Consider the following 12714-nt stretch of genomic DNA (forward strand, 5'->3'; position numbering starts at 1 on the left):
GGAACCGAGGGTGTGCGGTATTGGTCCTCGTTAAACTTTGCTACCGTAAAGTGCTCGACTTCGCGTGCAGGTCGTTGGACTACCGAAGCGGGAGTGCCATCCCCTCCGCAGAGGATCAAAATTGTGTTGGCATGTCTTCGGATCATCCTCAGGGATGTTTCCCAGACCGTCGCCAATAGCCCATTGTGCAGCTCTAGTGCGACGTAAATGAACTACTACTACTGCTCAAATTTCTGGCATGTATCGCGAACGTTCCGTAGTTGTTACACTTGCAGTGTGATGGGCCATTTTTATTGACTCTGATTTTTTTTTTTTTTTTTTGCGTACGAAAAAACCACGTACTAAGGAGAACCAGATTGGTGGAAAATATTCACCTGCAAAAAATTCACCAATCCAGTTCTCGTTCACAAGCGGAAAAAACCCGCATCCAATGAGAATTGACTTTGGAACCAACTTTAAGCCTATGCTGCAACCAACAAGCCATGTGATGAAATTCAGTCTGAATAGTCAAGTATGAGACTTAAATTAAAGAAATGATAAGCAAAGAACTTTAAATGTACAAAAGTAAGCAGTCGAGAGTGTTACTACTGTAAACAAACAAAATAACATGGCTGCTTCCAGGAGATTCACGAACTTTACCAAACAGAGACATTTCACCTTTTTAAAGTATGTTATAACAAATTTTTATGTATTAAATTGACATTTAGTTATATATAAAAATTTTAAAATTCAAATTTTGTAATTTAATTTAGTACAATCGTATAATTTTTTATTAAAATTGATTTCTCCGGTCAAGTAATTTTTATGTATAATTGCAGGTCTTCAGTTTTTTATTCTACAAATGTAACCACTCGACCTAGTGAAAAAACCAGTAAGTATAATATCGCTTGCATTATAATTTTAAGAATTATTCCTAAACGTGACGAAATAAAGTTATGTGCGCCTATATATAATTTTGTTTCGTTTAAGTATGATTCTCTATTTGTAGTTTTCTTTTAATAGTTTACTTATACTTAACCATAATTAGGTTTAAGAAATTAAATCCTTTTTTTACGAAAATTTTCTTATTCTATGAAGCTCAACATTCAAAAACTATGGTTCAGTTAAATTTGTTGCTAAACTTTATATTTTCTTCTAAAAAGAAAAATAATAAAGTATAAAACTGTTTTATGAAATTTTTTTCTGCCATTTATGTAAAATTTAAAGTAGTATAAGATAATGGCATTTCTCAAAATAATTATAGGTATGTTAATAAGCTTCATTTTTGAGTATATCAAGGCAAACAGCTTTAGACTGGCTCAGTTGCCAACTTGTCAGATGGCAAAGTGGCTCTTTCAAAATGTGAATTTGCTGAAAAGATAAACTATATGTATCTAGAATAAGTTTTAAATCAGCCTTTTTATAGTTTTCTGGCTCTATATTTCTTTCTTTTCAAATAATAAGCTTTTCACAGCAGTCAGTTAGCTTTTGACAAAAAATATCTATCTCTATTTTCCATTGAAGATAATGATGTAACTATTTATGGTTTATTAAACCAGTATGCTTTCTATGATTTGATGCCTCTCTATATTTTCCCAACTATATTTGTTTATATTTATTTTACGCCTTTTTGTTTTATATAATTTCTAGTTCCTAAAACCAGGGGTTAAAATTCTAGTTGCCTAAAAGTTATTAATTATAGATAATGAAAATATCTATGTCGACATTTCAACATTTAAATTTTACATAAATGTTGATTTGTCAATTCTATGTTGACATTTATTTACGAAAACTATAAGGTGTGTTTGGATATTAATGCAAGCATAAGAACATGTGATTTTTACTTGTATAATTATCTATGGATTAAGTAAAATTATATATATATATTTGGTCCTTTTATTTTTTAGATAGTTTTTAATAATTTCCTTGATATTTCATTAAAGTAGGTAGAAAATGTTTACCTTATTTTAAATTCAATTAAATCTCTGACTCATAGAGAAGTTAAAAGCAAAGATCTACTTTTTTTAAAGTAAAAATCAGATTTTTGACCAAAATAGTTTTATTCAGTTTTAAATTATAAATGTTCTCAAAGTTGATTTTTTTTAAGCCTGATTTTGTTGATAATGAATGTTTCTTCAACAAAATAAAGAGAGGGGGATGCATGTAACTTATTAATCAATGTTCAAAATTAAGAAGAAAAAAAAAAGAAATCTTTCTGAGAATGGCATGAATGTTTTAAAGGTAGTTGTGTATATATCAATTAGTCTTTTTAATAAACATATATTAATTGTATCCGTTGAAATTTATGCTTATTTATAAATTAGTGCTTTGAAAATCTAGATAAATAAGAGCAGAGGCTTAGCTGAGAGTTTTTTTTCATATAGTAAAAATGCTTTTTGGTTTTCTTTAAGGATGAAATTTCCTTCAGAAGAGTAAAAAACAATTACATTTTAAATACAGAATAAAATAAAATATTTGCATTTCATTGATATTTTATTATTTATTTTTTCACTTCTAATAATCTTACAGCATTATCAAATTTGAAATCACTGACATTTTGATTTTGTTATTTCTGTTTGAAATTTAATTTCCTTTAGATTTATCCTGTTTAGGATTAAAAAAACTCTTTCACATTCAGTTGTTTGGATCGATATTGCTATATCAGAGTTTGGATGTGGTGGGTGGTAGAGGGGGAAAAAAAGAAATAAAGTTTCAAGAAATGAATTTGTTTCTGTTTTTTTTTTTTTTTTTTTTTTTTTTTTTTTTTTTTACATTTAAAATGCTAAACATGAAAACATTCATGACTAGTTTTTTAGGAGTATTTCTGATTTTCAAAGCATTAAATATATTTGTACGAGAGTTGAAGATATCTCTGAATAAGAAAGACTTGTTCTGCCAGAAGTTTTTTTGGTCTAACTCTACCTTTGATATCTTACTGTCAAATTAGCTGTCTGTCTTTACGATTCATTACGGTCTTAGGCTAAAAAATACTATGCAAATAATATTAATGTATTTTTTAAAGCTTTAATTAGTAAATTTAAAAAAATCAGTGGAAATTTAATTTCAATTAAAAAAAATCCATTTTTCCCCTTTAAATAAACCTTGATTTTTATAAAATTTTGGAAGATATCACTGATAGATTTTTCATTTCTTTTTTTTCTTTCTAAAATTTATATTTCCCTTTCAGAAGTTCTCACACAACAAAATGACATTGTTGTCCCTTACAAGATTGAAAGGTAAGTAATCTATACAAATAATAATAATTATATAATCCATAGCATTTTTTTTTACTCTATCAAAATATAAAATTTATTAAACAATGTATGAATATGTTGTTTTAAAGGAGTCCGACTGATATCTTGAAAGCATTGAATTCCACAATATCTAAGGTAAGTTATGAATGTAGCTAATTGTGATATTGTTGCTTACATTTTTCTTGCTGCTAATTTTATAAAACTTCTACATTTCAGGACCATACGGCTGCTCATTACAAATATGAAGATGATCCATATTTTATTCCATCTAGTAATGTCACTAAGGTAAATTAATTATTCATTTAAAGCAAACAAACAGGTTAAAAACGGAATTTTCTTTTGTAAAAAATTTTTACCTTTTTTAAGTTTTATAAACATTTGTCATCTCTTCGATATTTTGTTTTTAAAAACATCATAAGCTAAACTAAAGCAAGTCAGGTGTTTAATTAGAAGTGCTTTATGTTTCATTTTAAAATTACTTCACTAAAATAACTTAACCACCTGGATGCTTTTATTATTGCTTTGTTGATTATTATTTTCTGTTAGTTATATTTTGAATTGATGAATATAACAGAGCTATAACTGCGTGGTTTTTGATCCACAAACTATCAATTTTCTCATTATTTAGTGATAGGAAAAAATATATACATAAATTTCATTCTTTAAATCAGTTAAATATTTCTGAAGAAGTCAAATTTTATGTTTACAACTATTTTGAAATGTGATTTTCAGAGATCCTTAAGATTCCTCTGGGAAACTCTGATTTTATGCTTTTTAATTATAGATGAAAATTCATAATTGCATTGGGTTAAGGTATTAAGCTGCCACTGTGCAAGAACAAAGTTCTATTGTCAGTAGTAGCTTGAAATATGCCTAGCTTTAGAGCAATGGGTAAAAGCGTTCCTGGAAAGTCACGCCAGCTGATGCTCAGTGCTTATATTACTACTATTCATCTCAAAATTGTACAGTCTAACCCTTGAAACCCTTTTTATCAATAACTGGCTGTTGCGGGAGTTTTTTATTTATAGAGATGTAAAATACTATTTTCTATATGTTTTTTTATTAATTATTTTGTATACTTGAAGATATTTTTATTAATCTAAATAATCTGCTGTTTTATAAATTTATACTAAAGAAATTTAAAGCATTATTATTGTAGCGTGCCTACCACTACAATTATTCAATTCCAATTCACTAATATATAAGACATGTTAACTGGTTTCTATGTTGGGATGCCGTTTCATAGATGAAGGTGACAACTTGACATAGTCTATAACACTTGCCCACTATAATGTAACAAACCTTTTGTATTTCAGAGATCCTTTGCACTTTCTAAGGAATCTGGTAAAAAGGCTGCACGTTACTTCCTAGAAAAGTACCCAGAACTCTTCAAGTGCAACACATCTATTCCTCATATAAAAGTATCTCTTTTTTTAAAATCAGTTTTCTTAAATATTTATAGAGTTTGCATTATTACTTTAATTTATTCTACCTGTCATTAGGAATGATTTCACTGAAATATAAATCTCTACTGTTTTTTATTACTTTGTTGTTGTATATTTGTCTTTTAAATATCCTTTAGTTTTTCTATACTTATTTTATTGTTTGTACAGTAAAAAAATAGATCATAACAAAAAAATGTTGCTGGATTAAATAAAAAAAAATTATGCATTTTTTTTTCTAGAATTATTTTGAAGTATTTATGTAAAAAAATTTTCTTCTCTTTGTTAAATATTTATTAAATACAATGGACTTGAATGTAATAAAAATACTTTGAATGTAATGTTAAATACTGTTTACTAAATGTTAGTTTTCCTACTTTGTGTTTAGACTTTTATAATTTGAGTTTCTTATTTAGCTTCTGATAAATGACTTCCAGCTAATCTGAGAACTTGAGTTAAGATTTTCTTGGACAATCCATTGTGCCCATGATTATCAAGGTTATCGTAGTGATCTAAGTTCGCACCTTGATTATCAACATGAACGAAAAATTCTTCAACGAAAAATTTGAAAGGATTGTTAAAATAGCATAAAATTTACAACCCAAAGTCCTAAAAAAATCTACCTTCAAGCAATAGAGTGAATCAACATCTATGAAAAATATTTAAAAATTTGAACTAATGAATTTTTTGCATTTATTCCTTAAATACACACTTAAATATGAGGTTAGAAATATAATTTTAACAATAACTTTTTTAATGTCTATATTTACCACTTGCGCCATTTCCACATAGTTCAAATCCTATCTACAGTTTCTGTAATCTGCCATGGATGATGACCATATCATCCTTTGCTAAACTTTAAGCAAACATTCTCTTATGGACTGCTACTGGGAAGCCACAGACTTTTGAATTTATTGACTATCGCTTCAGCTACTACTCTTGTTTTCTATATTTTATTCCTCTGTATAATTCTTTGTATTTATTGCTGTAGTTCCGTTTTAATCTTAGCATTAGAAATTTAAAAAAATTCTATATTATCTAAAGCACTATTGTGTGTATGATTGCAAAACCGGTAAAGCTTCTTTTCTCAGTTAAGCAACGAGCCATTGAAACAAACGGCAAAAAGTTGCTCAGAAAAGAAAGGTTGTAATTGAAAATCCGTGTTATAGTAACACTAATTATTTTATACAGGAAACATAATAATTTGGAGCTATATTTTAATTTTAATGATGCTAAATAATTAACAAAGTGAAAAGACATGTTTCATCAACAGATATTGACCCGAAATATATTGCTTTTTGATTCAATCTAATTTTTTTTCACATCGGGTATCTCTTCTGCTACTCACCAACCTTTACTTATGCTTACTTTGTTTCTATGGCTTCTTTTTTCATTGGGTTTTCTACAGTTTACAAATTTATGTTAGAATAGATGACTTAAACTGTTGTGATTCCAAATATTGAAATTTATAATTGTGTATACTGGGTAATTCTATGAATTATTTGTTTTAAATGTTACTTAAAAATAACTTTTAAGTTTTCACGAATCAAATCGTAATATAGTTTATAAATAAAAAATTAACTATATATAATATATAACTATATGTAATATATAACTATATATAATATGTAACTATATATAATATGTAACTATATATAATATATAACTATGTTTATTAAAGTTTTTCAATCAAAGAATTCCCCGGATGTATATATTGCATAGTTTTAAAACTTCATTTTTAAAAGTTTACCAGCATGCATACAAAGCTAGTCTAAAATACATCTTGCAAACTTATCCCAATAATCTCTTAAGTCACAAGCAGAAAAGGAATTATAATTCCTTATAGCTCATTCTAAAGTAGATCGAGGGATTTCTCCAGTTCTTACGCTTGGTTGAGAAAAAACTTGAAATTTTAATTCTAGCATTCTTTAAATTAAATTTACTCTCATTAATGAATACGAAAACACATTTCGTTTTGAATAATGAATTAAAGAAGTAAATTTAAATAAAGATATAACATAAAAAGTTAAGTTTTATGTTTCATATATATTATTATTGTTATAAAATAAAAACACAAAGGAAAGGAAGAAAGAAATTTAAAAAAAAGGAAAGAAAAGAGTTTAAGGAGAAGAATAAAAAAATTAATAAAACTAGAAAATGCAATAACCAAAAGATATAGTTTCATCATCATCTCCCACAATTATATGCACAAAATTTTTCTCTTATCTTCCACTCTTCATTCTCTCTCAGGGTTCCCACGGTCCTTGAAAGTCCTTGAATTTTTTTTTTGCTAAATTTAGGTCCTTGAAAGTGCTTGAAAAACGTCTTAGGTCCTTGAAAAACTTGATAGGTCTTTGAATTTGTCCAATACTGCCGGCGGCCCTTTTTATAAAACACCCGCGGATCTTTCTGTTTTGTTCCCGAGCTCTCTCACGTGGTTTTTAACGCCACCGTTTCTAACCGAACCTAGCGTCTTGGTGTCTGCCAAGCGCGCGGAGCACAGCAGACAATCAATGCGTTCGGGGCGAGACTCCACTTCATCTTCTGTCGCATATGCTTAGATCTTCTTTTTTCTTATCGAAACTGGAATACTCTCGAATTTCGTAACAATATGTACCTTGTAGTTTTCAATAAATTTGCCGTTTTACCATCCGCACTTGTCCTTACGTTTGCGTCATTTCAAAGCTTTATTGTAAAGCGCATTCTCAAAGGCACGGCTTCGTATTTGTGTTATGTAGTTTAGACTAGTTATGCCTGGGAAGTGCTATTTTAATCCCCAATGGATGGATAATCAAGCTTATAAAGAATGGATTTTATCGATACCCGAAAAGAAGTTCAGAGCCAAGTGCCGATTATGCATGAAGGAGATTGATATCGCGAAAATGGAAGAATCTGCTCTGAAATCACACATCAAAGAAAGGTAAAACAAAAAAGCAGTCTCATGCCCTGAGTTCTCTTTTTCCAAAGACATGAACATCTAATTCATCTGGTATAAATACTCCTTCAACATCGTGTGCCCCATGTGAAACAGAAACTTTAGTGGCCGAGGTAACATTGTCTTCTTATCTGGTCAAAAGGAATGTGCTTGATGCTGAAATTCTATGGAGTCTGAAGTGCATCACTAGTAATTATTCATGTAACTCCTGTGAAGGGATTAGTAAATTGTTCTCCAAAATGTTTGCTGATAGCTGTATAGCGAGACAATTTTTTTGTAGTGCCACAAAGTGAGCCTATTTGGGCTCCTTTGGATTGGCACTATACTTCAAAGGGATTCTTATAAATGAGCTGAAGAATGTTGATTGCTACACTGTACTCTTTGATGAGACGTTAAATCAGTCTCTACAATCTAAGCAGATGGACATTATGGTAAGGAATTGATAATAAAGTTTGCACTAAGTATCTTACCTCCCAATTTATGGGTCATGGAACTGCAGAAAATATTTTGTCCTCTTTTTACAAATGCATGGATGATGGTTAAAAGCTCTCTAAAATACTTCAATTATCCATGGATGGACCCTATGTCAATTGAAAATTCTATTAGAAGCTTCAGTGTGAATTAAAAGAGAAATATTCCCACCAGGTCATATTCATTGGCAGTTGTGGATTACACATAACGAATAATGCTTTTAAACATGGTGAAAATGGGATATGTTCCTTCTAATTTTTATTTTCAGAAAGAATTGTTGCTGCATAACATTTTGAGAAGGTTGTGTAAATTATGGATGAATAATTTCAGAAACGATGTTTAATAGAGGAGAGGAATAGTCATGGAATATGGAATACCTAAGATTTAGCTCTGTCTTTCATGCAGCCTTCACATGGAAATACACAGGATTAAAGGATTTCACCATTAACACCTCATTACCATTAGTTATAGATTGTGCTGAAAATGATTTTGTGAATTAATATGTAAAACCAGTAGGGTTGTTTTTAAAAAAATATAAATTTTAGTCCATAATACATATACTCTCTTCTCTCTATATAGGCAAAGCATTTAGGTATTATATTTGAAATTAATTATTGCCACAACAAGCATTGTTGCTTCTAGTAAAATAGAAGAGAATAATTTTTAAAATTGGTCTTAGATTAAGGTCCTTGAAAATTTTGTTGAGGTCCTTGAAAAGACCTGGAAAGTCCTTGAATTTCAATCTCATCATAGAGTGGGAACCCTGTCTCTTATATTATTATAACCTGTAAGTAATCTGTTGTCTTTGAAACTTTTTCTTTTGAAATAAGTAGTATTCTTTAAACGGAAATTTATTTCATGTTTACTAGCTAAAATGTTTCTTAGATTTTAAGACATAATTTATTTTAGGCCTTTGATCCACCTCTGACATACACAGAATCAGATAATGTTACAGAAACATCACTGAAAGATTGTATTTTAAATTTTGAAGTTCAAAATTCTATTGACATATTCAACATTTTGAAGAAAAAAGGTAAATAGAATTTCTCTATAATAATGTGTTTAATAAATGAAACATATTCTTTTTAATGAAGTAATCTATTTAACATGAATTTAAATAATGAATCATATATTTCTCCTTTAAAAAATAGTGTTATAAAATAACATACATGGGTTGTTTTTTAATTAAGGACTGTTTGAAAATAAGAACCAAACAGAAGGAAATTTTCATGAAGTAAATTTATTTTCAGATTTGGCATGCGTTTCTCTCTTTTTTTTTTTTTCCAGCATAATTCCCAAGTTTTTTTAAGCACTTATCATACCTTACAACTAGATTTAGAATACCCTCTTCATACAAACGTGCTGCTTGATCAGTTAACCAGGAGGTTACAACCGTTTTCATATATTTGTGATCATTGTAGTGATTGCAGCCAAAATAATGTTTGAAACATTGAAAAGATGAAAATCACTCACTTGAAGGTCTGAGCTGTTGGGAGGGGTGGACTAAAACTTCCCAACTAAACGAATCCAATAAAGTTGGGATATGAGCTACGGAGAGAGTCATTGTCATGGCAAAATTCCCAGTCAGCCTGGCAGGGAATTTTGCTACTTCACAAATCTGCCAGTGAATGTATGCAGCAGACAGGTGTTTTGCTGACTAAAAATGCATTACCGACCGTATCTCTGGCGTGGCAGGCGAGCTGTTAAATTTGAGCATTTTAAAGATATGGAACTGACTGAACAATTTACCTACACAGCTGCAACTGAGCACAGTTGTTTGCCAGCACAACAGAAGCACTCGTTGCGATGCACACGTCACCTATTAATGTACACAACAAAACAGCCCTTTCTTAAAAAACAACCCTCGTATTTAAAAGTTTCTCAGTTGCAGGATAATTGCTATTTTTAAAAATGTTTTACAAACTGATTGTTTTATAGCAGTTAATAGTTTCTTGCTTCTATTACCTAAAAATAAAGATTAGAATTTATGCATCAGTCATTAAGTTTTTTGTTACATGGTCTATTTCTTTAAATCAATCCTGCTGGTATTCATTTCAATAATATGATCATCATTAATTGAATAATAACAATTTTCATTTTTTTAAATGGTCGAAATGTAATCTGTCATCTTATTTTAAATATGATAATAAAATATTCTGTTCTAGTCTGTGAAAATGCAAACCATTATCTTGATTGAACTTTATGGTATCAAAAAGCAGGATTTTAGACAATAAAGGATAATTGTTTGACCTATACACAAAATAATTATTCATTATTACTCTTTAGGCTGTTATAAATCTAATACTTTTATCACTTACGTTAATCTCCTATTTAAAGTATTACTAGAAACTTATGTAGCAAATTTTTTGTACTAGAAACTTAGGTAACAAATTTTTCCTCCTATCATACCTACTATTTTACACTTTTTCATTCTTTTTTTTTTTAAAGTAGAGTTGTTTTTATTTTATAATAGTACTGGGCAATTATCTCAATTGATTCAGAGACCCATTGTAAAGTATCAAATATTTGGATAAATGGATTACTAAATTTCTGTGGTAAATAAAAATTGATTCCTAAAGAAGGGAGGTTTAGAAAGTTTTCATAATATTGTTCACATTGAATCAATGCTTTCTGCTCTTTTTCTCCTATGCCATGTATTGCATTTTTATGTCATCCATCTCTTGATATTCGATAGCTTAATATTTCTTACCTCTTTTAAAATTATTCAAATAATTGGAAGTTTTATTTTATGTTTAATTTTTTTATATTATGAGTTGCATTAATATTGCTATAATTGTTAGTTTAAATTTTTTTTTAATAGTAAGAGGTAAACTGGTAGATTTAATTGATTTCTAAACATGTCTTAGAAGATTAAAATAAAACAACTGTCTTGTTTATTACAATCTAGGGATAGATGTATCTAAAGATGTGAAGCAAGATCTTTTAGATTTGCTCTGCTTTTATAACAACATCCCCCCTCCGCCTGATGACTATTATGAGGTTAATATTTTACTTTTCTGCTAAAATTTATATTTACAGTGTTTTTGATAAATTTGTTTTTGATTGATTAAATAATAATTTCATTATTGAAAATATCTGTGTTGTTCCAGAAAGTAGCACTTATTTATAGAATTGCATTTGATGCATCCAAATTTGGTAAAACATAATTTTTAAATCTGTAATTATATATCATTATATTATGATCAAAACAATTCATTATTTTATTAAATATCCATAAACATAAAATTAAGTTTATTTTGTTTCATTTACAATTCATGATGTTGCAAAATCTTTAAAATATGAGGGTGCTACTCTGTCGTGCTTAAGATGTATCCACCAATCAGAGTAATAATTTTTTATCTTTAGGTGTTTAATTTTGTACTATTGTAGTTTAAAATAAAAAGTCATAACATAAAATTTTTCCTTCTATGAAAATGTGAATAAATTATGTCATTCTCTAAGTATATGAAAATGTGATGTCGCAAATGTCAATTTTAGTAAATTATTTTAATTGATTTTTTCCCTTTCTAGAATTTAAACTATCACTGCTAGATTGCAAAATCATAAAAAATTGTCTGCCTTGCACTTTATGCAAAGTAGTACATATTTATAAATTGCATTGTATGCTCTGTTCGTTGAAATTTTAATGTATTCTACTTTCAATGCATAATAAAAGCTTTTTTTTTTTAAAGCCAATCATATACAATCATTCTTTAAAAAAAGTTTTTGAATGCAAATTAAAGAAAAATTATGAACTTTTAAAATTTTTTTTAATTATTTGATCTCATGAAATCAGAAAATAGGTTATCATATTTTTTTTTTCAGGAAAGATATTTTCAGCGAATTGATGAAGCCACAAAACAAAAGTGGAAGTATGTTTAAAAAAAGTAGTATATCTTAATTTATATGATAAATAAGCAATTGAAGTTTTTTAAGGATAATTACAAATCTCCACACAAGATTAAAAAATTTATTCCTTGAAAATGTTAAATCAGAACAAATTTCCTACTATTCTTAATACTTTCTTAAAAAATTTTTTTGTAATATTAAAATTAGTAGGTTCACATAAACATACACTGACTGTTCTTTACTTTTAAAACAACCTAAGAATATGTTATTCTTTCACTGTGTGTTCCGTTTAAACTTCTATATTTCAGTCTAATAACAGAGTTCAACCTTTATGCAGATTTGTTTACTCAATGAATTATGGATTAATAAACTTTAAAGTTCATTTTTGAAAGTACATCATTTGTCCAGTTGAAGTACAAATTTTATGTATCATTACTTACCTTATTTATAGTGTATCCATCATTTTTTATAATGATACATAATAAACTTAAAATTTTTTTGTTATGTCTATTACTTTAATTTTGGTTTATTAAAACGCGCACTTTTAATCAATGTTAAATATTTGTTTATTTACCTCTACATGTAAATTAACAAGTATATGTGTGTGGTGTGTAGTTTAAAGAATAAAAAATAGAAATTTAAGTTAATTAAAAGAAAAACTATGTAAATTAAATCTGTAACTTTTTGTAATTAAAAATATCTAAGAAGCTTTAGTGTCTAAATTTGAGCACATCATTTATAATTACTTTTTTAATGAATTATTTGTGTTGCCAAACTAAAAAAA

General features: G+C 28.3%; 1 protein-coding gene across 3 annotated transcripts in view; it reads left to right on the plus strand.

Moving 5' to 3' along the window:
* Window positions 1–414: 414 nt before the first annotated feature.
* The window catches only part of LOC107447673 (small ribosomal subunit protein mS39), a 30948-nt gene continuing 18648 nt past the window's right edge, over window positions 415–12714 (plus strand). Inside the window, exons 1-9 of one of the 3 annotated variants that reach the window (XM_087154183.1) lie at window positions 415–666; window positions 819–871; window positions 3167–3215; window positions 3323–3368; window positions 3450–3518; window positions 4550–4654; window positions 8991–9114; window positions 10990–11081; window positions 11907–11953. In XM_087154183.1, the coding sequence (XP_087010309.1) occupies window positions 608–666; window positions 819–871; window positions 3167–3215; window positions 3323–3368; window positions 3450–3518; window positions 4550–4654; window positions 8991–9114; window positions 10990–11081; window positions 11907–11953 (644 nt within the window). In that variant the 5' untranslated portion in view covers window positions 415–607. The remainder of the gene's footprint in view (window positions 667–818; window positions 872–3166; window positions 3216–3322; window positions 3369–3449; window positions 3519–4549; window positions 4655–8990; window positions 9115–10989; window positions 11082–11906; window positions 11954–12714) is intronic. The other 2 variants (XM_087154185.1, XM_087154184.1) reach the window with 2 other exon arrangements.

This window comes from Parasteatoda tepidariorum, chromosome 10 (genome assembly GCF_982258835.1).
Source record: "Parasteatoda tepidariorum strain Cologne lab strain chromosome 10, Ptep-v5.0, whole genome shotgun sequence".
In the NCBI taxonomy this organism is placed as follows: Eukaryota; Metazoa; Arthropoda; class Arachnida; order Araneae; family Theridiidae; genus Parasteatoda; species Parasteatoda tepidariorum.